This window comes from Grampus griseus (assembly GCF_964374135.1).
Source record: "Grampus griseus genome assembly, chromosome: 16".
Taxonomy (NCBI): domain Eukaryota; kingdom Metazoa; phylum Chordata; class Mammalia; order Artiodactyla; family Delphinidae; genus Grampus; species Grampus griseus.
Window position 1 is genome coordinate 74,555,548 of NC_139010.1, and position 26,666 is coordinate 74,582,213.

Genomic DNA, 26,666 nt, shown 5'->3' on the forward strand with positions numbered 1-26,666 from the left:
AACAACTTATCTGCAAAGGGGAAAAGGTGATAAACAGTGTAAACATATTTTAAACTAAATCATGTTGCCAACAAGGTTGTAAAACTGTTAAATGATTTCTAAATAGAGAGATTAGCATTGTTTTAATGCACTGGAGGCAATAAAACTTAAGGTGTGCTCAAAATTTTGTTCTGTTCTGAAGAGAGGGAAGAGTTCTCAAAATTTACACACTGCAGTTTAGACTTTGAAAAGAACAGATGGTAATCACTAAAAGAATAGAGAAAAGCACAACAAATGAGCTGAGAAAACTTCTGAAGTTTGGCTTAAAGAAAGGAAGGGGTGAGTGGCAGGGACATGGAAGCAAATAAAAAACACCAAACCAAATGTCAGGAATAAAGCCGCATATACTAGTTACCATGTTAAACATTAAGAGATAACTAAAGACTCTCCAACTGAAAGGGAAGAGGGGGGCCCACAAACAGAAACAACAAAAAAAAGGACGAACACAGAATTTCAAAAACTAATGAAAAGAAAAGAATTAGAAACCCATAACCACGGGTGATTTACCTCATCTACTTCAGAAGATGAAGCAAATTAACAGGATGTAGCAAATCAAACACTGTAACTCTGATTTCACACATACAGCACTTAGTGCCCAACAGAAAAAGAATACTCATAGGAATTAGCAACAAGAGTAACAAAACTAAAAATTTATCTATATATTATAAAACAAATTGAAGGCTACAAAGATAACTAGTAGCAGGTCCTCCAGTAAAGTTAAGCATTTGATACAAGTGTGGCACACATACCTCCAGCTACTCACCTCTAACCTTAAAAAATAAGCAGTATTTTATTTAAAGGGCAGCATGGACACATCCCAGGAAAAACAAAGAGCATGCAGGCAGATGTCACAGACACGATAAAGCATAAAACTAGCTCAGAATAGCTAAAGTATAGGTGACTAAGAAGAATATGGTGATAGATGAAACTAATGAAAAAAGCAATAAACATAAAAGGCCCTGACGGCTAAGGCATGTTTTTTACCTTTGGCTCTAAGCAATGAGTACCACTCAAAGGAAGGTTTGAAACCAAGAGCAGGGGTAACAATCATATATGCATTATGAAAAACCAAGCAGGCCACTGTATAGAGGAAGATGTGAAGCTGGGGAAGATTACGATCAGGGAAAATAGTTAAGACGAGTAAGTAATACAGGCAAAAGAAACAATCTGAATTAAGGCAGGAGCATAGGGACAGAATGGAGAGGGAGGGGTTCAAAACACTGTGGTTAAGTAGGTACAATGTCACCACCAAAAGAGGGGATTAAAGAGATACCCCCCTTTACACAAGATAAAGTGAGAAACACAGGTCAGTTTTGGACATGAATGCATATTAAAAATAAACATTTAGACCAGCATTTGAATCACCTGGTACTCTTGCTAAAATGCAGACTCTGAATCAGAAGATTTGGCATTGGGCCTGAGATTCTGCATTCTACCAAGCTCCTAAAGGGATGTTGAATACTGCTGGTCCCCCAGATTCATCTTTGAGTACCCTCACATCATCCTCCTAATTCACAGTAACTCCTTTCAAGGAACCAAAACAGTCCCTCTTCCATACGACTGTGTTACTTTTTGTCAAATACTTAGTTTCATGGGATTAGTTCTTACTGAATTAAGTATTCTAAACTGAAGCCTATTATAAAATCCAAACTTTGCTAAGACAACTCTAATCCCCTCCCCACTGCCCCTAGGAACCTTCTGTCTTTGGGAAGACAAAGCAATACCAGACTTAGAAAAAAACGTGAATAATGTGATTTAAAACACCAAGCCCAGACACTGACATGTGCATTGACCAAACGCATCATGCAAGAGACCTGGCTGATAAACACACATCACATAAAAACAGAGTGATGTCTATACTTACCTTTCTAGAAAGTGAATCATCACCAAGTCTTCTCTCCTCCTCTCTACGACGTTCCCTTTCTTCAATTTCCAACTCCCTTTGGCGTTTTTTCCTTTCAACCTCTTCTAATTTCTTTACCCGCTCCTGATATTCTCGAAGCTCCTCCTCACGTTTCGCCCGTTCAGCACGCTCTCTCTCTTCCCGCTCTGTACAACGTATCAGGTTATAAAGTGTGCCTCCTACCTGCGCGCTTCCCCCAGTGCTAGGTCTACTTCTCTGGTATTAAAGAGGCAGCATAATGTAGAAGGAAATTCTTTTTAAGAATTTTAAAAGAGTTTACAATCAGTTAAACTTGAATATCAGAAATATTCAAGAACACAAGTATTATGCCGCTCAACACAACTAAAGGAGCAGCCCTCCCCCAACTCCTGAGCATCTGGGATGCCAGATAAAGGATCATCTGAGAGACTTCATCTGGCATGTGTTGCTCAATAAATGTTAACACTATATAGACTACAGTGATAAAAAATAAAAAGGCAGAATTTTCAAAAGAACACCAAAAATGTGGAAATAAGCTGGCAGAGGACCTAACACCCTCACAGATAACAAACTGCAGAAAACTACAAGCTGGGTTGTCAGAACCTGAAAACTAGTTAGCTGCAGTTAAGAAGCCAGTCATTGGGCTTCCCTGGTGGCGCAGTGGTTGGGAGTCTGCCTGCCGATCCAGGGGACACGGGTTCGTGCCCCGGTCCAGGAGGATCCCACATGCCGCAGAGCAGCTGGGCCCGTGAGCCATGGCCGCTGAGCCTGCGCATCCGGAGCCTGTGCTCCGCAACGGGAGAGGCAACAACAGTGAGAGGCCCGCGTACCGCAAAAAAACAAAAAAAGGAAAAAAAAGAAAAGAAGCCAATCATCTTGGTTCCACATTCCTCTATTTTCTAAGTAAGACTGTACAAACTGTACCTATCACCACCCTTCCCATATACCTCCAGTCTGTCTATATAGTTTTACCTTTCAGCATTTTTTCTTCTGCCCTCCTCTGCTCCTCCTCTTCCTTTTCTCTATAATAGGTTATTCTTCGTTCTTCTTTACGTTGTCTTTTACGTTCTTCCAAACGATTATGCCTTTCTTCTGCTAATCGCTCTTCAAACTGTTTAAGTTTTTCCTGTAATTGAATGGTTACCAAAAAATAAAAAACAATCAAATTTTCAAGGGCTACAGACTGGCAGTAAGTTTTAAGTTTACAAAATCATTGCAAGTTTCGTGGAACCACAGAAAGCAACCATTAAGTATAAAAGTCAAATTTCCAAATGACTGAAGTTCTCGCATGTCGAATTTTTTAAATTTTTAACTGACAATATTACCTATACCCAGTGGGTTTATTTTTATACAATAAATCAAATGATTAAATCAGAAACTAAGAGCAGACACTTCGATCTAGTTTTTTCCTTTCTGAATCAAAGAATAAACAAAAGCTTGTACCAAAAGCAAATTTTATCAGTCTACTTTCACCTTCAGAAAAATTTGTTCACAGTGATGGTTACTTGGCCTATAAAATAATTTCAAGATACCTCTATTAAAATATTATTTGAATGACGATTATAAATGTTAGCTCAAGACAGAATGTACCACCAAGGTTAAAGAAGAATCCTTAAGGTAAAACCCAAAAGCTCATGAATAGATGTTTCCCTGAAACCAGTAAGTTCACCTCATAAACAGACTGTCGTGCTGCCTTGAGCCGCATTACAAATAAATCTCTGTCTTCAAGCATCCGTGACATTCGGTTCTTATGTTCAAGAGCCTTTTCCCGTTCTAACTGCATTGTAGTAATCTGCAAATATATGATACAAAGTTAAATTTCAAAGTATTCATTATCTGCTTACTAACTTATCCCCAATTCCTGACAAATGTTCTTGAAGAATTACAGGAAGTTCCTTTGCCCCTTCCATTCTGCCATAAAAATGGAAGGGTAACACATCCCTAGGAAGACAATCAGGGACAGAAGATGGGTAAAGACAACTTGGAGCATCTGTAAGAAACAGTTTTAACCCCATGGTACCACAACATTTATAGAGGAAAAACTGAAATGTATATAGTAAAACAAAATAACAAATACCTCTTGGTATAATAGGCACTATGGCTTTATTATTTAACGCATTTTCTTCCTTAAAAACAACTGGAGGGCTTCCCTGGTGGCGCAGTGGTTAAGAGTCCGCCTGCCGATGCAGGGGACACGGGTTCGTGCCCCGGTCCGGGAAGATCCCACATGCCGCGGAGCAGCTAGGCCCGTGGGCCACGCCGCTGAGCCTGCGCATCCGGAGCCTGTGCTCCGCAACAGGAGAGGCCACAGCAGTGAGAGGCCCGCGTACCGCCAAAAAAAAAAAAAAAAAAAAACCAAAAACTGGAGGTTAAGGCACGATGAATTACTCATATAGGAAAGGCTTTTCCTTTGTGCTCCAAGTGAAACAATAAAAGGTTTCAGGGCACATGGAGCAAATCCTCTTAAGCATTTTAGCTGGTCTGTAACACTTCTTTTTCTAATTTCATACATTTTAAGATTACCACACAAATTACAACTTCTAAAAAAACTGGAAAAACTGGCAACACTAGGCCCAGAATGACAACAATCCAATGGAACCAAGAAGGAGGGGCAGCCTCCATAGCTGTGTGTTGTCTCCTGCCTGTGGTTATTTTTTTAACTGGAATGAGGTCACTCGTTTTTACTACAAATGTGGCCGCTACAAGCATTTGCAAATGTTGCTTTTGTATCGTTAGGTAAATACATACAATACAGACTAACAAAACTATAGAAGGAGCTGTTTAGTCACAAAAAAACAGACTGTATGACTCCATCTATAAGAAATATCCAGAACAGGCAAGTCTAGAGACAGAAAGGAGATTAGTGGCTGCTGAGGGAGTGGAGAGAAAATGGAGTGACTGCTAAGGTATGAAGTTTCTTTTGGGGTATGTTCTAAAATTAGGTTGCACAATTCTGTAAATACACTAAAACCATCAACTGCACGCTTTAAATTGGTGAAATACATGGCATGTGAATTGTATTATGCGGCATGTGAATTATATGGCATGTGAATTGCTGGGTTTTTTTAAATAAATTTTTCAGCTATCCTTTGTATTTTACAAGTTTCATTTTTTAATCTCTATTCTGAAAATCTGTCTGTCTACCAATCTGTTAGCATGCAGCCATTAAAGCACCGTATCTGGCAAAAGAATACAAAAATCACTTTGAAACCCTGTTCCCATTACTGGCAGAGGACTTCATTATAGCTTACAGTCTGAAAATATAATTAAATGAAAACCTTACTCTTTCTTCTTCTTGTTGTTCCCACAGATCCATGTCTTTAATTCTCTGTTCTTCATAAGCACTCTTTATCAAAGGGATTTCTTCCAAACGTTTAGCTCTTTCAAAGTAGTCAATCTGAATGTCATGAAAACAAGTGTTGTTTAAAAAAAAAAAATTCTTTTAAACTTGGCATGTTAAAGTTCACCAGTTCTTTCATTTACCTTTTTTTCTTGATTCTTTAAGCGTTCCTGAAGTTCTTTCTTTTCTTTCTCCAGTTGTTCAACCTGTTTAGCCATGATGAAATCGGGATCCAATTCTTCAAGGTCCTGAAAAGTAATACAAACGCACCATAATTAATAAGAGTATAAAAGAAGTGCATAGCAGTCAATATGGAGCACCATTTCTTTCTAGAAACATATGCTAAATTACTTTCTTTATAATGGGCAAATGTTTGCAATGGGTAAATTCAGGCAATATAAAAATGTTTTAAAATAGCCTTATTTCCACTTGATTGTAGGGAAAAACAATGTAATCTTAACATCTATTTCTTATTCCTCCATTCTACCGTATCCAAACTCCACTTCAACAGTGGCTAAAAACTGTAGCATCACTAAAAACAAATGCTTACTTCAGAGATTAATGAACTAGCTGTATCAAAATGAGTGAAATAACCAAATAACCCAAAATAAACCAATAAATGGTAAAGAACTGTGCTTCTGGGTTTCCCTGGTGGCGCAGTGGTTGAGAGTGCGCCTGCCATTGCAGGGGACACGGGTTTGTGCCCCTGTCTGGGAAGATCCCACATGCCGCGGAGCGGCTGGGCCCGTGAGCCATGGCCGCTGAGCCTGCGCTCCGCAACGGGAGAGGCCACAACAGTGAGAGGACTGTGTACCTCAAAAAAACAAACAAAAAAGAACTGTGCTTCTAAGAGACCCGAATAAAAGTGAAGTTTTTAATGCATAATATGCTACATACTTCAATGTCAATATCTTTGAACGCTTTGGCTCCCAGTTCTGTCTTCTTGATCTGCTCCAAACGCTCACGAACAGTTTTCTTCTTGATTTGTTCATGTTCCTGTAAGATACGCTCCTTCTCTCTCTCCTTTGCCTCCTGTCGCAGCCTCTCTTCTTCAGCCTTCCGTACTTTCTGGAGTTCAGCTTCCCTCTGCTCCAGCTCTTCTTTCTCACGCTGAATATTCAGACTCTCAAGCCGCTCTTTCCTTTCCTCAATTGTCTGCCGGCGAGCCAGGATACGCTGATGCTCTTTCCGTGAATTTTTAAGGTATGCAGTAACAGCCAACTGATGCTGTTCTTCTTTCTCTTGCTTCAAAAACAAATGCATTAAAAAAATTTAAGCGACATACCATGGTATCAGACATCAAAAATATTACATAATCCTAATATATTATCCTTACATGCATCTGCAGTTAATAACAGACGATAACATTATTCAAGCTACTGGTTCCCAGTACCAAATACTATGGCGCTACTCCTACTTGAAGTCTTTAACAGTAGCTGAAGAACGTTTATCTGCTAGGTTGACTTTTCCCTGAACCAAATCTACTTTAAAGTGTTCAAGCCAAGGTGGAATACTAACAGAGCTCACAAACAAGAAACAACTGAAGCAGAAAGGAAAAGCCCAATCATAGCACTCCCCTATTTGGAGGGTCATCACATGTGGTCTGTTATTGTACGGTTTAACAGTACTCCTTTTATCACATTACCCGAGTAGTGTTATCATTTTATCCCATGGAAGGAAGCTCAAAGATCTGTATATCTGATAAAGATATTTGATAAAAAATACCAAAACTATCAAATACAACTAAATGTCAATAGGAAATACATAATAAATCCCTTCTCTCAGACATCGTCTCAAACCTTTTTGTGAAAGACATAAGGGCCCCTCAAAAATTCTGTAGTCCATTTCTCCCAAAGATACATACCAGTATATGAGCTGGCTTAATGACTTCAAGGGCTTTTGCAAGTACTGAGGACATGGCTGTCAGCTGATTTCTGATCTGTTCTGAAGGCATGCTCTGCAGATGAGGACCAATTGGAGCATCTTCTCGAGTAGCATAATTCAAATCAGATCCAAAACTAAGGGTCCGAGATGTGTGGTCAATACGAACCTTTGAAAATTAAATGGTATTATCAACAGTTAAATTTACATGCAAATATAGTCATTCTACAAATGAATAACTTGATTAAAATTTCAAATAAAAAATTAACTGAAGAATGTCAAATATAAAAGCTAGAAGATTGATTCAATAAAGCTTTACAAGGGTGCCACTGTACCAAAAGCTGAGAAACAAAGAGTATGCGTTTTTTTCGTCCTCAAAGGCCTCCAACCTCAGAGTCCCCTTGCAGCACCTACCTGAAGGTCGCAGTGCCTGGCTGCATCTACTATGGCCCGTTCCAGTTGGAAAGCATCAACAAAAGGAACCAGAGAAGTCAAACGAGAAAACTCAATGCTCTGATAAATTTGTGCCACCTGCATAAAAAACACAAGGTTAGTAATAACAGCTATCATTTATTCAGCAATTTTTATGTGGAGTCTCATGACAACCATGGAAAGTAGAAATTTAGCCTATTTTTCAAAGAAAAGAAAACTGAAGCTCAGAGTATGTTAACAGTACATTGCTGGAGCTGGAATTACAATCCAAGGCTATTTCAAAGGATTATGTTATATTTTGAACCATCACATAATCCTTTCATATCCTAGTTTCATTAAAAAAAAAAACACCTAAATGGTCACATATTTGTAGATAGAGACCTGCTACTTACCTAATTCATCTGAACACTTAATAAAATTGTTTATTTGTCTGAAGGAGACTGGCAGTATTACTACTTAGTTATACTGCTAATTAACCTTCAATTATTTGTATAGCACATAAGAAATAACACTGCTCACATACAGGAGAGAAAGCAGGTCAATGAAATGTGCACAAATATGAAAGTGAACATATAGTAAAAGCCCCCCCCCCAATGAAACAAATGGAAGACAAAACAGGATCATTAAAGCCATATTAGAAACCATAATATTCAAACTTAAGTACAAAGGTGGGCTAAAATACGTTAAAAGACTGACAATACTGGGACTTCCCTGGCGGTCCAGTGGTTTAGACTCTGTGCTTCCAACACAAGGAGCACGGGTTCTATCCCTGGTTAGGGAACTAAGATCCCATAGGCCGCGCAGTGCAGCCAAAAAAAAAAAAAAAATACTGATAATACTTAGTGTTAGCAGGAAAAAAGGCTTTCTATTTCTTGTTCACTACTGGTGGGAGGGCCCATGAATCCGATCTTTGAGGATCTATTAGCTTTAAATGTGTAGACCATGACTAATTCCACTTCTTAGCTACAGGAAATCACAGAAGAATGCAAAGATACAAGTACAGAAGATGCTCACTACTGCAACATTTTATGACAGCAAAAAAACTAAAAAATTTCCATCAGGGCTTCCCTGGTGGCGCAGTGGTTGAGAGTCCGCCTGCCGATGCAGGGGACACGGGTTCGTGCCCCGGTTCGGGAAGATCCCACATGCCACGGAGCGGCTGGGCCCGTGAGCCATGGCCGCTGAGCCTGCGCGTCTGGAGCCTGTGCTCCGCAACGGGAGAGGCCACAACAGTGAGAGGCCCGCGTACCGCAAAAAAAAAGAAAAAAAAAAATTCCATCAATAGACTGTATAAATAAATCATGGTACCTTTAGCCAATGAAAAACTACGTAGGTATTAAAAGGAATAAGACATAAACAGCTAACAAGGAAAAATGTACGAAGACAGTGGTCAACAAAAAAGAGACAAAAGCAGTTATGAATCACATAATTGTTTTTTCAAATCAAACAGATAAATAATAAAACTAATTTTGGTGGAGGGTAGAATTTGGGGAGGCTTTCATCTTCTAGGCTATTCCTACATTTTTAGTTTTGTGATCAAAACAATCAAGAGAGAAATTACAGTTCGTCCATAAAACATTCATATTTTTCATCTTTACCTGCTGGAGAAGCCGGAGTATGGTGTTGTTTTGCAGCTGTGGGACATACTGTTGTAACTCTGGCTCCTTTTCAGGTTGCTCCCTAACCCAATTTAAAACCTATAAAATCCATTAAATTGAAAAAGAGTTATATTTTCTACACGACAAATACTAAAACACCTGAGATTTTTTTTTCAATTTTCTTAACATACAAAACCACCACACAATGCAAAGAAATACAAAAGGTAATATGCAGCTATTGACTGTTGTCTGAAGGTGACTGACAGCAATGGCTAAATTAGTCATGCTGCTAATTTACCTCCAAAGGTTTATTTAGCACATCAGAAATATCTTTTCTCTTGACATAAAAAAAAAAAGACAATGAAATGTGCACCAAATTCAGACACACAGGACAACACTTCTCTCTTAACAAATAAAAATACAACCTAAAACTGCAACAGGGCTGGCTACGTGGTAATGTAACCAAAGCTTACCTTTGTGACTCTGTCACAGAGTTTTAGTGGGTTAAATTCGACTTCTAGCCAATTGTAAAGGTCTTTTACTTCTGGGACAACATACTGTAGCACATTGAATCTGACCTACAGTAAGCAAAACAAAAGGTTTAAATGCTGAAGGTGTTTTCAACTGGGATTCTGAAATGATTATAAATTAAAGAAAAATATAAGATTGGAAATCTGGGATATGACTCTAAGATTATCTAGCCTCAACCTCACCTCCTTGAAATTTATGAAAAAGAAATCCAGGACCACTACTCTGAGTCTCCTGCCCCAAATTATGCAGCTCTCTACAGTGAAACCCCAAAAGAATTTACAAGGGAAATAAAAACTCATCAACACAATCAAAATATTTACAAAGACAATTTCTGTGGCCAACATCGACTAATTTATTATCAGTAACAAGTAAAATACCAGTTTACAAACAACTTTATCACACAGAAGTTATTACAGCAGCGTCACTCCTGATAGCCACAAACTCAAAAAAAACTCAGGACAAAAAGGGATAGGTTCACATTATATACAGAAACGGTCAAAGAAAGCACAGCTACATTCAATACATGAATAAATCTCCCAGATGGTGAGGAAAAGAATTTCACATATTATTCCATTTATGTGAAATTTAAATTTCATATAAAATATACAAACAGGCAAAATTAATCTGTGGTGTTATAAATCAGGACAGTGGTTCTTCTTGGGGGAAATGGGAGAGTGTTGACTGGAAAAATCTTTTGAGAATTTATGCAATTACATTTATGATTTGTACTTTAAAAAAAGTTACAGTTTAATACATTTTAAGTTTATATTTGAATAGAACTCAACTTCCTTTCACAATAAAGATGCTGCTTGCATAAACCGCCCTCACAAAGGAGACAAAAAAGTGGTATAATTTTATAAACTCCAAAACTGCCCATTACCAAATCCTATCTTACCTGTGCTCTAACTACATGCAGTGCATGTGACCTTTATCCTTTACTTGTTGGAAACTGCTAACCCAAAGAAAGAACAACTGCAGCCAACAAACCAAGACCCCCAAAGCACAGGAGCACGTACCCCTACAGACTAGGTTCCAAACTGAGGCAACTGTCGGCAGATCCCATCTCCAAGACAGGAGGATGTCCACACTCTCGAGCACTCTAGGTTTATCTCCAGTGCAAAATGCGTGCATGACTGATGTCCCACAGCATTTGAATACTTCCCTTGTAAATGCCCTTGTATGTTTATAGGAATAAGATGTGATACAAGCATTCAAGTAAAATTCCCCCAGTCCTGATTTCATTCCTATCAAGAAATTATTCTATAGCCATCATCAAAAAGTCTACAAATAAACCCTGGAGAAGGTGTGGAGAAAAAGGAACCCTCCTACACTGCTGGTGGGAATGTAAATTGGGGCAGCCACTATGGAGAACAGTATGGAGGTTCCTCAGAAAACTAAAATTAGAATTACCATATGACCCATCAATCCCACTCCTGGGCATATATCTGGGTAAAACTATAATTAAAAACGATACATCACCCCTATGTTCACAGCTGCACTATCCACAATAGCCAGGACACGGAAACAACCTAAATTTCCATCAACAGATGAATGGATAAAGATGACGTAATATAAATACACACACACACACACACACACACACACACACACACACACACACTGGAATACTACTCAGCCATACAAAAAACATAATGCCATTTGCAGCAACATGGATGCAACCAGATTATCATACTAAGTGAAGTCAAAAAGAGAAAGACAAATACCATATGATATCACTTATATGTGGAATCTAAAATATGACACGAATGAACCTATCTATGAAACAGAAACAGACCCATAGAGCACAGACTGGCGGCTGCTGGGGGTGCGGGGTAGAGACGGACTGGGAGTTTGGGGTTAGCAGATGCAAACTCTTCCATACAGAATAAACAACAAGGTCCAACTATACAGCACAGGGAACTATATTCAGTATCCTGAGATAGGCCATAATGGAAAAGAATATTTAAAAAATGTACATATATGTATAACTGAATCACTTTGCTGTACAGCAAAAATTAACACAACACTGTAAACCAACTACAATTCGATTTAAAATAAATAAATTATTCTTCTAGATTTTCCATTTAGCACCCCCTCCAAATAGGGAATGTGCTAGACAGGCTACCATAATCTATTAAAGTACATTTCTCTCTAAAATTAATAATTGGCTTTCTGACCTAACAATACCTTATGAACTTGATTAATTTGAGTCTGTTCCTGAGATATAAGAATCATTCTCTTGGTGATTATGAATTTAGTTATATGAGCCCAAAACTCAGGTCTCGACCTTGTACATATGGTGAACTCAAGTTTTGTAAAATGCCTCTTGACAGTTAGCTATTCTATTCATCTGGCACCAACCAGTACCTTTCTTATAGACTTAAACATTTATCTATGGGTACAATGAGGACCCAGATCTGGATGTCCTGGCTACTGACCCTGATCCCACCAATACTCACCCCTGAATAAGTACCTTTAACATCAAGGTGTGCTATGTACAGACATGGGCTCAAGAGAGATGGATTATACTTCCAGTTTGGCACATTTTTCAGTATTTAAAAAACTTTTTGCTAGTAAGACCTCTTCCTAAACACAATGCTGTTGTTTTATAATTTAATTCAGTCCCATAGAAACTTTCCAAAACACAAAGCTGATTTTTGTAAGTGGAAGCAGAATAAAACATGGAGGCATACAAAGACAGAGAAATACTGTTGTAGATATTAAGTTTTTTTATAAAAGTTGATCACAAAGGGAATTTGCCTTGCTACTATACAGAGAAGTATGTTACAAGAGAAAACTGTTGCCATATAAAAATTGTGTTAATTTTTATCTAAATTAATTGACTGCCAATAAAGTAAGGCCTATTCTCTAATACCTGTCCCTCCTTTTTCTCTTGTTCCAAAGTAATTTGCTGGAGGTGTACCACAATAACCACAAAGTCAGACTATTACTGTTAATCAGAATCTCTAAAATCTAAACTCCTCTAAGAGTGCAAATTCCATTTAAGCATCACTTGCCTGGCATGTAACAGACACTCACGTGATAAGTTTCCACTGAATTAAAGATTCCAATGTAAAACATTGTGAAGATACAAAATCTTAGGCTCCATATTCTGAAACTGATTTAGTGAATGCAGTGGGTGAAACCTAGAAATCTGCATTTTAAAAAGTACTTCACAAAATTTCAGTGCATAGCCCTGATTAAGAATCACTGCCTTAGTAACGTACAATGAAAGTTTAAAAGAAAAAAGTTGGAAACATTTTAATTGTCCAGAATTGGGCCTAATCTAACTCACATTCTTTCCTAGCCTCATTATCGTATTTCTAACACCTATCAGCTTGACTTTTTTCTCTTGCCCCTGAACATTCTTGCCCATCATCACTTCTCTTACCAAGTGGCCCATATTATTCCTTAAAGCTAGTCCAAGTCTTGTCTGCTACATCAAATTTAACCCCAGCTCACTCAAGACAAAACACCTCAAATGAACACAGTGTTGACTTACACCAGTGGTTCTCAAACTTGTCCATGCATCAGAATTCCCAGCATTTAATAATCATAAATTATAAAACCTGACCATATAGCTTTCTGTTCAAAGCCATAAGAATGCTAAAACTTATACCAACCATATCGTTAATAAGGCCAATTCGCGTTGGTGGGGCTTGCAGGCCTAGCAGTGTTGCAAGGCGACGCTGTTTTTCAACTATAATGCCGTCCATATCCAGAAGTCGAGCAATATCAGTACGCTCAGGGGTAATGGGGATGGAAAGAGTGGCCAAAAGGACTCTAGTAGACATTCTGGAGAACAAAGTTACAATCTGTTAAATATGTAAATGTTACTTGATAAGCAGAAAGACACTTCTCTTTAATCCTCTAGTAAAATATGCCACTGATAGAATATGTACACCACCATGGTAAACTGTACTCATAAGTATTCGTCAAAGCATGGGATTAATTAAAAGAGAAATGGACTATGCTAAAATGAACACTTGGAGAAGCAGAACTTCATTCACCCGCTTACTACCGTCAATGTCTTCTAGCTATAAAGACTGTGTGGGTAAAACGGCAGAACAGACACATTTGCATGTACCCCATACTTCCTTATAAAAACATTTAAGGCAGCTTTTAAAACGAAGGGAAAAATGACAATGAGAAAGAGGAAAAAATTACAAGGACCATAAGTGAACATAATTATGGAAGGTGGGGGTCAAAAGCTAAAGCTTCCTTAAAACACAAAAGGAAAGTCGGGTTGAATTCAGAGCACTGTAGGACACTAAGGATTGTGTGCTCTGGAGCACAAGAGTCTAGAGTTGGAATCTCAGCTTCACGATTCCCAAGACTGGAACCTTAGGCAAAATACTTCATTTTCTGAGTCACAAGGCTGTTGTGAGGATTAAGGAAAATAACGTACATAGAGCAAGACAGCTTAATGATTATGACAGTACTCTTACAGTATTTTCTAATGGGAGAGTATAGAAACAACAAAGGAAAATCAGGTTTTTTCTTATCCCAAACAGACATGGATTACGTACAGGACAGTGAATGACATAATGAACACTATCCTCAAGAGTTATTTTTTAAAAATACATACTAGAATAATTCATTTATTTGGTTCCATGTATTTCTTTAAAAGCTAAAAGAAAAACAATCTGGTGTATATATTTCTACTAGAGGCCAAAATAACATGGTCTACCAATAAGATACGGTATGTGAGTTGCCTAAGCCCAACTGAAATGTACAATAAAAACCAAACATGACTGAAAGAAAAGTATATATGTAATGTCAAAAAAATAAAATGGTCTTTAGATTGTTAGGTTATAGACTATCTACATAAAAATACACACACCAAATATTCTATACAGTTAATGTTTTATAGTTGGGAAAAAGTTACTTGATAGAAGTACTCATTTCTTTTGTCTAATTAGTTCCTAGATTCTAAATACCCATACGTGGATAGAAAGCTCATACCTTAACACTGACTTTTCTAATATTCCATTTTCTCAGTTGGAGAGTTATCAGATAAAAGATAGCTACTGAAGACCAAGAATACTGCCCAAGAAGAACCATGTCAAGATATTTTTGGTAGCTACAACTGGAAGGACTGCTACCGGCACCCAGTGGGTAAACCAGGGATGCTGCTGAAGATCCTGAACGCAGTCCCCTCCACAACAAAGAATGAACCAGCCCCAAATGTCAACAGTGCAGAAGCTGAGAAACCCTCATCAAACACTATGATGCCATTTAGAAGTTATTTCTTTCATAATTTCAATACTATCTGATAATAAGACTCTTACCTTTGCATCTCTTCTTGTGTAAGATTCTTTCTCATTTCTCTAGATAAATGATAAAGACGATGGAGTGTAGATGCATGAAAAAGAGCATTTCCAGATTTCCAAAACACAGTTGAGACTTTGTTATAATAATTTGCCATCAACTGAGGTTTGGGCGGTTTTTTAGACAAGGAGAATAGCCCATGAATATCTTCCACAGCTTTGAATGCTTCCTAAAATTAGTGGTACAAATTACAGTCATTGCATTCTAAACAAACAAACAAATCTAACTCAAATCTCTTTATGAAACTTAAAATACAGAACACAAGAATAAAAATGGCCAATAAAATGCCTTCATGTGTGGTTCTCTTTATTCGTCTATAATTCAATATCTGATATGTTTCAGAAAAACATCACAATTACAAAAACACTAAATTCTTAAACTGCTTAAAGTAGATTGCCCAAACTTTTTTAAAAAATATGCATATTATCATACCACTTGAGGGAATATATATTTTAATCTCAAAGGATATAAAACACAATATAGAGGTTATTTGAGTGATAAAGATAATGGATATTTTCTCCCTTTTACTTATCTATTTTTCCTATACTAAGCGTGTTTACTTGTCTTCTATTGAACTTTTTTTCCTCTTTAGTTCATCAGACAGTATTCCAAGGGTACACCCTACAGAAAAGGAAAATATGGGGAGAGAGCGGGAAATCACATTTCCACTTGGCTGAAAAACTACCGATTTTTAGTTTCTTCCTCTGCAATTTCAATTAGATTTGGTGGGGGAATCAAATATATAAAAACAATTCATGTGAAAATGTCGTTGCAGAATTCTTAGAGTAAAAAGGCCATGCTGAGGACAAGATTCCCAACACCACTGGGATCTCCAATGTATGATATTCACTGTGCATTGCTTACTAAGTCAGGGCAGCACTGAAACATCTAGGAGATCATCTAGTGCAGTGCTTCTGTAGCTCTCTGCGGTAAAGGACAAGTTCATCTTTGTCATTTCTAACCTGTTGCCACCAATACTTTTATAAAATACAATAAAATTACTACAAAAATAAGATGGAAAGATGAACTTAGACTTTTTTTTAATCAGACTAAACAGACACAAAACTACCAAGAAACTTCTTTAAAAAATTTTGTAATGCATATCCTCCAAGCATTAAGCCACACTTTGAGCACTGAGGTCTGAAAAAGATTACATGATTTGGCTCAGAACTGACAGCAGGCATCAAGAACCAAAATATCTGAGACTTCCTGTCCAGAACTCTTCCTACTCCATTAGACAACCTTAAATTTGTCACCTATCTATTGAAATTAACCAACAAATTATCAAGATGCAGATACTCATTAAGAAAAAAAAGGTAATATGGGCTGTTATTACTACAAAGAAAAGCTAACAGTTCACAACATACCTGCCACAATTCCATGCTGATAGCACTGTCCAACTGAACGAGCCTGGTTTCCAAATGCATGGACTGGCTCTCTGGATTATTAAGATTGATTGCTGTACTTTGGTTATGGTGGCGTTGAATCTGAGACAAGTGCATTCTCAAATTGTCACACAGCTTACGGAATTCAGCCTTACGGGTATATTGGAGGCAGAATTTGAAAGCTATAAGCATAAGTGTAAAATATATTAGGTACTTTCCACCATCAACTTAAGTATTTGAATAGGTTTTATTTCATATACTAAGGTCAGTTATTTTATCAAGATTTACCAAACTCACCATCAGTCTTTAGAAGTGATCAGAGTCATAACTCACTTCATGTGCCCTGACCACCTTTTGGACATAGTCATCAGTCCTGGTCTAGGACTAAAATACGGTTCTGGGAGAGTTTACAAAAGGAAGCGATTCAAATTTAGGTCTAGGAGGGACTCACCTTTCAAACACTTCAAACCCTAAAAGAGCAAAAAAATTCTGGTCTGAAATACAATGAACTTTCCTATCTAAGTTACTAGAAAACAAGCTTTTGCACTAATTAAAACTAAATAATACAAATTGGGGGTGTGTGGTAACCTAATTTCTACTGTGTACACAGATGTGCAAATGAAGTACTTGCTCCACCATTAAAATACATAGTCATTTTCTACTGTCAAAAATGCAATACTGGGCTTCCCTGGTGGCGCAGTGGTTGAGAGTCTGCCTGCCGATGCAGGGGACACGGGTTCGTGCCCCGGTCCAGGAAGATCCCACATGCCATGGAGCGGCTGGGTCCGTGAGCCATGGCCGCTGAGGCTGTGCGTCCGGAGCCTGTGCTCCGCAATGGGAGAGGCCACAACAGTGAGAGGCCTGCATACCGCAAAAAAAAAAAAAAAAAAAAAAAAAAAAGCTATACTAAAATAACTTTTGTCCTTCCCCTAAAAAAGAGTATTTCTATTTCAAAGGATGCAGTTTAACTACAAGTTAATATTTATCTCAACTGTTATCAAAAAGCCCTAGCTTGTGTTAAATGAAAATTCACATATGCTAGCCATAACAAAACAGATCAGCCAATCAGCCCCATATTAAAAAGAATGGCAACACCTGCCTGTGCCTAAGGCCAAAGTAAGAAAAAGCCAAGAGCCACTCTCAAGTCACTTACAGTTAAAAGGCTGCATTGACAGTAAGGCAAAAAGACAAGATTAGGAAAACAGACTTAACACAGTTCTTCAGATTAAAAGTGCATGCAGTATTAACTACTAGATACTTTTTATGATGATCCTGAGTCATCAAGGTTTAGTTCTATATTAACACTGTTTAAGAAAGGAAAAATATATAGTTTTTCATAGAATCATGTAAATCTTCTGGACCTTAAAAAGACTCCAGAAACCCAGTACATGGTTAAGTAGCTTGCCAAAGAATATGTTGTAGAGTCAAAAGTAGAACTCAAGTTTGCCAGAAAGCAATCAAAAAAGTTAAGTTTATCTTTTCAGTCACTTGGAAAATTCCAAAATGACTTTAAAAGGTGTTTCAGACATCAGTGGAATATAGAGAAATACCCTGATTAATGAAACAAATTTCTTATAATCATTTATATAATATTCAAATGAATGCTAATCATCTACAACAATAAAAACTATGTAAAGTAAGTACTACAGAGAAAAGGAGGTTAACTTTAACAGTTAATCTTTTGCAAAACCTATCCTTAAGTCAACTTTCAAATCAGTTCTTGTTTTACCTTGTTGGGCAATATCATGGTAGAGACGCTCTACTCTAGAATTGTTTCGAAGAAGGTCCAAACACTGTCTGTATGATTCCCACAGGAATTTAACCCATGGAGTTAAAAGTAATCTGTCAGTACGATCCTGAGTGTCTTCACCACTTACAGCACTTAGGAGAACACTACAAAAATATTTAAAAACATTGAAAACAATTTTAGACATGGTTTCCTACTTTGCCATATGATTATAAAACCAAAACCAAAATTGATCATTATAAAATAGTTTAAATTTTTACTACAACTCTGGACACACTGTAAAGCTATCACTTAGTGTCAAAGTATTTGGATTCCCAACCTGTATTACAGCCATTTAAATTAGTATACACCCTCCTATCTGATGGTTGTAATTTTCCACCTTTATGAACTTTGAATAGTACATGACTTCTTAAGGTTACCACACATTTAAAACTTCAAAGATAAGCATTCTTTCTAGCAAACACCTACTTCAAATGGGTATGATGGAGACACATGTAAAGAAAAACAGTGAGAAAAATTTACTTAGCAATTTAACCCACACACCTCTCAGGAGTCTGAATATTATCCAGATCTTCTATGTCTAAGACCATCTGCTGGGATTCTTCTTTAGCAGCTTCAGTTTTCTCCTCTGCCAATTTCAAGTATGCCCTAACAACATCCTCCAGAGATTTGATGTTCACCTAGACAAAACAAATAAATAAAACTTTCCCCAACAAACCATAAAATATTTTAAAAGCAAACTTTATGATATAAAACATAATAACTTTCAGAGGCAAACTCCTCTGAAAATTACTAAAAGCACTTAGTAAAACATAAAAACCCAGCTGTTCATACCTGTTGACAAATGTTCTTATACTGATATAAGCCTTCTTTAGCCAAGTGGCTCTTGCGAAGATCCACACAAAGTTCCAAGTATTTCAACATAATTGGCTCGTGTATCTTTTGCCATGTTCTATGTTTCTTACTTTTCATAACATCGTAAAGAACGTCCAAAGCAGGCTGCTTTTTGCCAACTTCAAGAAATTCTGGAAAAGTAATTCAGGAGAATTAAAATCAGTTATGTATACTATATAAATGCCTAAATCTTGCTTTTTAATTTGGCTGTTTTAATTTCTGAACCTATTACCATCTCTTTTGAGGTCAAATTTATTTTATTTATTTATTTTTTATATCTTTATTGGAGTATAATTGCTTTACAATGGTGTGTTAGTTTCTGCTTTATAACAAAGTGAATCAGTTATATACACATATGTTCCCATATCTCTTCCCTCTTGCGTCTCCCTCCCTCCCACCCTCCCTATCCCACCCCTCTAGGTGGTCACAAAGCACCGAGTTGATCTCCCTGTGCTACGCAGCTGCTTCCCACTAGCTATCTATTTTACGTTTGGTAGTGTATATATGTCCATGCCTCTCTCCCGCTTTGTCACAGCTTACCCTTCCCCCTCCCCATATCCTCAAGTCCATTCTCTAGTAGGTCTGTGTCTTTATTCCTGTCTTACCCCTAGGTTCTTCATGACATTTTTTTTCCTTCTTAAATTCCATATATATGTGTTAGCATACGGTATTTGTCTTTCTCTTTCTGACTTACTTCACTCTGTATGACAGACTCTAGGTCCATCCATCTCATTACAAATAGCTCAATTTTGTTTCTTTTTATGGCTGAGTAATATTCCATTGTATATATGTGCCACATCTTCTTTATCCATTCAGCCGATGATGGACACTTAGGTTGTTTCCATCTCCGGGCTATTGTAAATAGAGCTGCAATGAACATTTTGGTACATGACTCTTTTTGAATTATGGTTTTCTCAGGGTATATGTCCAGTAGTGGGATTGCTGGGTCATATGGTAGTTCTATTTGTAGTTTTTTAAGGAACCTCCATACTGTTCTCCATAGTGGCTGAACCAATTCACATTCCCACCAGCAGTGCAGAGGGTTCCCTTTACTCCACACCCTCTCCAGCATTTATTGTTTCTAGATTTTTTGATGATGGCTCAAATTTATTTTTGACTTCTAAAGCTATGCCAAAATTATCCAAGGTAAAACAATGAAAATTTAATACTATCTCAAATATGACCTACAGGTAAAACTAGATTTCACTCAATTCCTCTGTACCAATTATATCTTTCTAAGTTATTTTAAAGTTCCAGAAATTCAAGTCATGAGGGAAAACAATCTCCCCCTTGTACATGCAGAAAAATCAAGCATAACTTCGGTCACAGTGATCTGGCTGATAAAATTTTTGTTAGTTTATGTTAAGACTTGAGGCAGAAAAAACAAATTAGATTGACTTTTTTCCTTTACAATCTATTGACTGTGTGGGTCTATTTCTGGGCTCTATAGTTATCATTCTCTATTGATCTGTCTAGTCTTTTGCCAATACCTCACTGTCTTGATTACTGTAACCATATAGAAAAGTCTTCAAGTCAAGTAGGGTGAGTACTCCAACTTTGTTCTTCAGTATTGTGTTGGCTATACAACACCTTTTGCCTTTCCACATAAACTTCAGAATTAGCTTGTAGATACCTACAGAACAGCTCATGGGGACTTCCCTCGTGGCCCCGTGGTTAAGAATCTGCCTTCCAATGCAGGAGACGTGGGTTTGATCCCTGGTTCAGGAACTAAGATCCCACACGCCACAGGGCAACTAAACCCAAGCGCTGCAACTACTGAGGCTACACGCTCTGGAGCCCACGCACCACAATGAGAGAGAAGTCCACATGCTGCAAGGAAAGATCCCACATGCCGCAACTAAGACCCAGCCAAATAAATAAAATAAATAAGTTAAAAAAAAAATAGAAAGCTCACTGGGATCTCAATGAATCTATATAACAAGTTTGGAAAAACTGACAACAGTATTTACTCTTCCAATCCATGAGCACAGAATATCACTCCACTTATTTATCCCAGTCTAAACATGAGAAACATATTGAGACAAATCCCAGCTGAGAGAGAAAATACCTGACCAATACTGCTCAAAACCGTCAAGGCCATCAACAAACCTAAGAAACTGTCACAACCAAGAGGAGCCTAAGGAGACAACTAAATGTAATGTGGTATCCTAGATGGGATCCTGGAATACAAAAGGGACATAAGGAAAAGCTGAGGAAATATGAACAAAGTATGGACTTTCCTTAATAACAATGTAACAGCATTGATTCATTAATTGTGAAAAATATAACACACAGATGTAAGATATTCATTAATAGGAGAATCTGTGTGTGGTGTATATGGGATCCCTCTGTACTATATGATAATTCTGTAAATCTCAAATTTCTAAAATTAAGTTTATTTTTTAATTGGGAAAAAAAATAGAACGTAGAGCAAAGAAATGTATACTCTTTTAAAATTCACCACCTAAACGTGAAGGCATGTACATGGCAATATTTCAAAATCAGTTCCAATCTTAGGTATGTTGCTCGTTTTGAAACTCAATCAAAAGCAAAGTCTCCTCTAACACATTATTTCTGACCAAGGTTAAAATTTATATTTTTTCTCATCTTATTTTCTTTTGTACACTTAATAGACTAGGGGGTGGTATTTTTCTGGTTATGTTCAACTTAAAACTCAGTAACTGGCAAATTTCACACACAGAAAAATCTCTCCACTGAACATTTGAAAATAATTTGGCAGAACTAAACACTAGTTTACACTATAAAAAACTTAAAACATCTGTTTTTAAAAATCATTGTTTACTTTCCTCCTAAGGAAAAAAAAAAATCCTTGACAAGAAATTCTTTTAAGTGTTAACCTAACAATGTATAACATTATCTAACGTTAACTGTGCTAGGCACACATAGGTAAAAATGTCTCTTATTTGGAGGATTTACTAGATCTACAGATTTAGTGAGTAACTCTGTTATTTCTTCTTCCAATTATCACATCTTTCAGGAATGCTGTTTCTAAACATTCCTTCCTCCCGGAAAACTACAAACAATATTCCAACTCTAGTATATTAAAAAGCTTGCACAGGATAAATCACAAAACATACTGAACTTAGTATCTTTAACACAATATCCTACATCATCCCATATTATATCAAATCATATTCCTTACAGGCAAATGAATATAAACCCCTCTTCAATACTTCAACAGTCTCAATATCAAACCGGCCAATATGACAGAAAGGCCATTTTCAGTTGAGTCAATTTTATTACCTCCCCCCAAATAAAGCCTACAAAATTAAACAAAGATGTAATACAACTAGATACTTTGTTGAAATAAGCCTTTTCTATTTTAAGGGGAGAACCTACCCATCTTCTTCCTGGAGCATGCACAGATTATTTTAAAATCCAACAGTACTTTAAATGCTTTTCAAAACTGACATACACAGTTTCTATCAGCCAAAAATTGGGGAGTAAACGTTTTTAAATTTATCCTTTACATTAAGAATATCACAGCAGCACACCAAAATGACCTATTATAACCTATTATATCCAATTCCCAAACTTATGCTGAGGATTTAAATCCCATACTACCATATATAAACACCGTCAACACAATACAGAATAGGCACAAAGAGTCACCAGCATGATGTGGTGACAAAATATTAAACTGTCAAAAAATAATTCACTTTCCCAATCTTATTTTTAAATTCGTGTGGTATCTTAATGTCATTTAAAAAAAACAAAGTCTTGTTCAGTGATACAACTAAAAGTACTTTTCATTTCCTCAACAGCCAATCAAAATTTAGGATTCCAAATTCAATACTTTCAAACTCTGAAACAATAGTTTCATAAAAGCCAAAGCAAATGCATTAAAAAATAATTTTTCATAGGACCATCACCACCACCAAGAAAAAAAGGAAAACATGGATACCAGGCAAGGATGTTTTTAAAAGAAAACACTGAAATGGAAAGAAGTTTCTCATGATAATCCATGATGGTGAGTTCCTGTCTTTATCCCAACTGATATCTGAGGATATAGTTTAGATGATCCTCTGAATCATCTAATTAAGGGGAAAAAAAGTTTTTGAGGCTGGAAAAAACTATCACACACTAAAACCTCTACTGCAAAATTTACAGAAATGTTCATTTCCAGACTGATATTTTTGAAATAAAAATTAAAATCTGGAATTACCAACTATTACTAGGAGGGTGGGCATTCTGAATTTACCTTTAAGACATCATGACTGAAACTATGTGTCTACCTATAAAGAAAAACTTTAGGTCAACCCTTCAATTTTACTAGTTTATTTGTGCACCGGACCAAGTAGATAAGATATAATGTTACACAATTTGTAGGTTTATTAACAACTTCATTTTTAAGTCATTGGTTGTAGAGTGTAAGTTAAAAAGCTGTTACAGGGTCAGAAGCAACTGATTTGGCACTACTTAACAATATAAACCAGAAAAGGGCTTTTTCCAAATGATTCTGGGGAATGAATTTCTTGCCTGTAACTGCTGGGCCAAGTTCTCATTTTCCTGGATGATTGTTTTCCAATTGTTTCCAAAAATATTGCTCTGATAAACTATTCTACACTTAAATTTATTCATGTTTTATTAGGATAACATAATGGATGAGGTCCAGATGTGATTGAGATTACCAATGTTATAGATAAATGAGATTATTTCCATTAAAATAAAATGTGCTTTGATCATCCTATTTAAAGTTTTGTAAGCAGTGTCATTTGCCATCCACATTCTGCTCTTTGACACTAAGACAGGATCTCTCTGTTCACAAGATGAAAGGTACAGAAATTACTACTTGAGAGGTAAGGCATCTCTACCATCCTACGCTCATCCTACAGTTTAAAGGGGCCTTTTTGAAAAACCACATTAACAAAATTCAAGTTTCCACCTCCATCTCAGTGTCCCTTTCTCACCTTGCCTACTTTAATTTCTGACATTTTCCCCATATTGCCCTCCATGAATCAAATCTATTTCAACTTAGAAATTGTGAGAAAAGATTTAAGATTTGTTACATATCATATATCCCTTCTAATTTAAAAAAATTACTGACATATTAAGTTCATAAAAAGATTCAGAAGGGAGGAGCAAAGGAAACAAGGCCTGAACACATCAAATGTGTAATATTTAGGCCATTGAGATTACAGTGCTTTAGCCAATTAACATGGGGGAAAAATGTCTGTTGGTCAAGCATTCAAAGGACTGTAAAACAGATCTGCAGAAGCAATTACAGCAGTCATTTCACCCAAGTCATTTGGTATGCCACAATATAACTCTCTAAGTTTCAAAACATCAAAAAAAATTTTTTCCCTAACTTTGCTAGCTCATTTTGTAGGGTTAAATTTCCATCTCAATCTATTTTCTTTCCTATAAATTAATCAACATCTGTAAACTTCTTGCCTGTTCTGACTATTAGATGGAGAATTAAAATGGGTGATCAGGTCAAAGTTGTAGTTTCAATTGTTTTTAAAACAATTACTCTATTCCACAGAATATGGCACTATCCTATTTCACAGACTGTTACTTCTCCCCGAAATTCTTACTTCTAGTTAAAATAACAAGCATGTGACAGACCTCTGGTCCTGACAGATTATCAGTAGTATCAATTGTATGTACTGACTGAAATTGACCTTTTCCTAAGAGGATTTTCAAACAAACTAACAAAACAAGCTTCACAAGCATAAAAGCTTAACAGACACGGCATATCCACCTACAACATGGATAAGATCCAAAACTTGTTTGGATGGAAGAAGGGTGAAACTAAGAGCAATGAACGCCCTTAACACTTACAAACCCTAAATAAAAAAGTGTTTAAAGACCAGAGGTACGTGTAATACATTTGCACCCCCATAATGCCAACGTAATAAATGCCTCTTGAATAGACCGGGACAAGCACAAGGTTTCCCAGAAGCGCCGTAAGTTTTCCCATAAGTACACATATGTAAATAAAAATCGCAAGTAGCAGCGCCGTAGTGAAAAAATCGACTGATCTGGAAGAGACCTTGGTTTTAGGCTCCTAGCTCAACAACTAACTCCCAGAGTGACCTTGGGCAAACCAGACTCCCTAGGCCTCACTTTCGTTATCTTTGAGAGAGAACTTGAAGTCCCTCTTACAGTATTAACTCTGTTCCAACTTCCTGTGATTCGGAGTTGGCTTCTGAGCTGCCAATAATCAATGCCAGAAAAAATAGGAAACGGGTTAAATGGGTCAGAGTCCCCGAAGCGGAGATAGTGGTCAGAGGAGAGGGTAAGTGGACCCTGACCCCGCAAAGCGCGGGGCTGGATTCAGGGGGTGCCGAGCTGTCTGCGGGAGGGCAGGAGGTGGGACTGCCCGGCTCCGGGCCCGGCGGGAGGTGGAGCCGAGGTTCTGGCGTGCATTGTCCCCGGGAGGGAGCCATGTTTCCTCCTCCCCGGCACTCCCAGATGGCGGCCGGGGGCGCGGGGCCGAAGCTGAAAGCCCCGTGGTCTGGAGGACCAAGCGGAGGCGGGCGGGAGGAAGAAGCTCAGGCCCGGGTACGGCTGTCTCGGGAGCCGCGGCCCCGAGACTCACCCGGCGGCGGAGGCGGCGGGAGGAACGAGCCCTCGAGCGACGGTTCCCTGCTCCGCGCCTCCCACCCCCCACGTCGGTTGGAGTGAGAAGGGACACCATGCCCAACCACGGCCTGAGTCGGCGGCGGGCAGGCCGCATCGGCCTCCTGTGCAGCCGCAGCTGAGCGGCGAAGCAGCGAGAAGCTGGCCCGGGCGCCTCGACTTCCGAGGCCTCGGGCCGCCCCAGTCCGGCGCGCCCTGATCCCCTACTCACCGTTGGCGCGTTTGAGGGCATTTTCCGGCCTCTGGAAATAGGCCGGCATCTTGGCGGCAGGCTCAGCTCACCCGGCGTCAGCGAACTCCTTAGGGGCCCGGGCTAGGAGAGGAGACGAAGGGGTAGCAGCGCAAGGCTCCACGCGCCTCGCCAGCAGTAGCCCGCGCCCAGCCGGCCAGAGACGGAAAGGAAAGAGACACGTGACCCCCGCGCGGCGGCACCGCCGCCGCCTAGGCCCCGGATGTAGGGGCGGGCCTTCGCCTGCGCACCGCCCCTCCTCGCGCGCAGGCGCGTTGGCCGCACGCCTGTCGGCTGACGTGGCGCCAGCCGAAGTCTTCCTAGCTCTCTGGCTGCACCTGGGGACTCCGCGGAGAAATGTTAGAGAGCCGGTTCTCCGCCACCTCACTCTTCGAGCGACAATCTGGGTGGGAAAGGTGAGATTTGGGTCAGAGCTTCTGTCTGACGGGAAGGCACAGATTCTTCTTTTAACATGACTTGTGCGGAGTCATACAAAGTTAACTCTCAGGTCCCATCCGCCTAGAGAATGTCCTGGCTTGACTGAGTTAAAATGCCGAATTTATTCATTTAACACAGATGCTTTGAGCAGGTATCATTAGGGCCAGCGATGCTCATCACTGGAGATAGTGGTGACCTGTCACCGCCCGGACTAGTATGGGGAGGAGGGTTGTAATAAGTAACTTAAACAAATAAGCAAGCTTATTTCATATCTAGGTAAAATTTTAAAATTGGGGACACAGAGATTGCCTGGGCCCTCAGAGATAGATGAGT

General features: G+C 38.3%; 1 protein-coding gene across 1 annotated transcript in view; it reads right to left on the minus strand.

Annotated features, from left to right (window-relative positions):
• EIF3A (eukaryotic translation initiation factor 3 subunit A) overlaps positions 1-26,060 on the minus strand; it is a 33,528-nt gene extending 7,468 nt beyond the window's left edge. Inside the window, exons 1-17 of the mRNA XM_082673614.1 lie at positions 25,878-26,060; positions 19,001-19,191; positions 18,710-18,846; positions 18,149-18,312; positions 16,402-16,601; positions 14,995-15,203; positions 13,327-13,498; positions 9,646-9,750; positions 9,173-9,271; positions 7,557-7,673; positions 7,126-7,311; positions 6,159-6,506; positions 5,405-5,509; positions 5,205-5,318; positions 3,591-3,713; positions 2,894-3,047; positions 1,904-2,088 (exon numbers count right to left, since the gene is read on the minus strand). Coding sequence (XP_082529740.1) covers positions 1,904-2,088; positions 2,894-3,047; positions 3,591-3,713; positions 5,205-5,318; positions 5,405-5,509; positions 6,159-6,506; positions 7,126-7,311; positions 7,557-7,673; positions 9,173-9,271; positions 9,646-9,750; positions 13,327-13,498; positions 14,995-15,203; positions 16,402-16,601; positions 18,149-18,312; positions 18,710-18,846; positions 19,001-19,191; positions 25,878-25,926 — 2,658 coding nt within the window. The 5' untranslated portion in view covers positions 25,927-26,060. The remainder of the gene's footprint in view (positions 1-1,903; positions 2,089-2,893; positions 3,048-3,590; positions 3,714-5,204; positions 5,319-5,404; positions 5,510-6,158; positions 6,507-7,125; positions 7,312-7,556; positions 7,674-9,172; positions 9,272-9,645; positions 9,751-13,326; positions 13,499-14,994; positions 15,204-16,401; positions 16,602-18,148; positions 18,313-18,709; positions 18,847-19,000; positions 19,192-25,877) is intronic.
• Between the last annotated feature and the right edge of the window lie 606 nt (positions 26,061-26,666).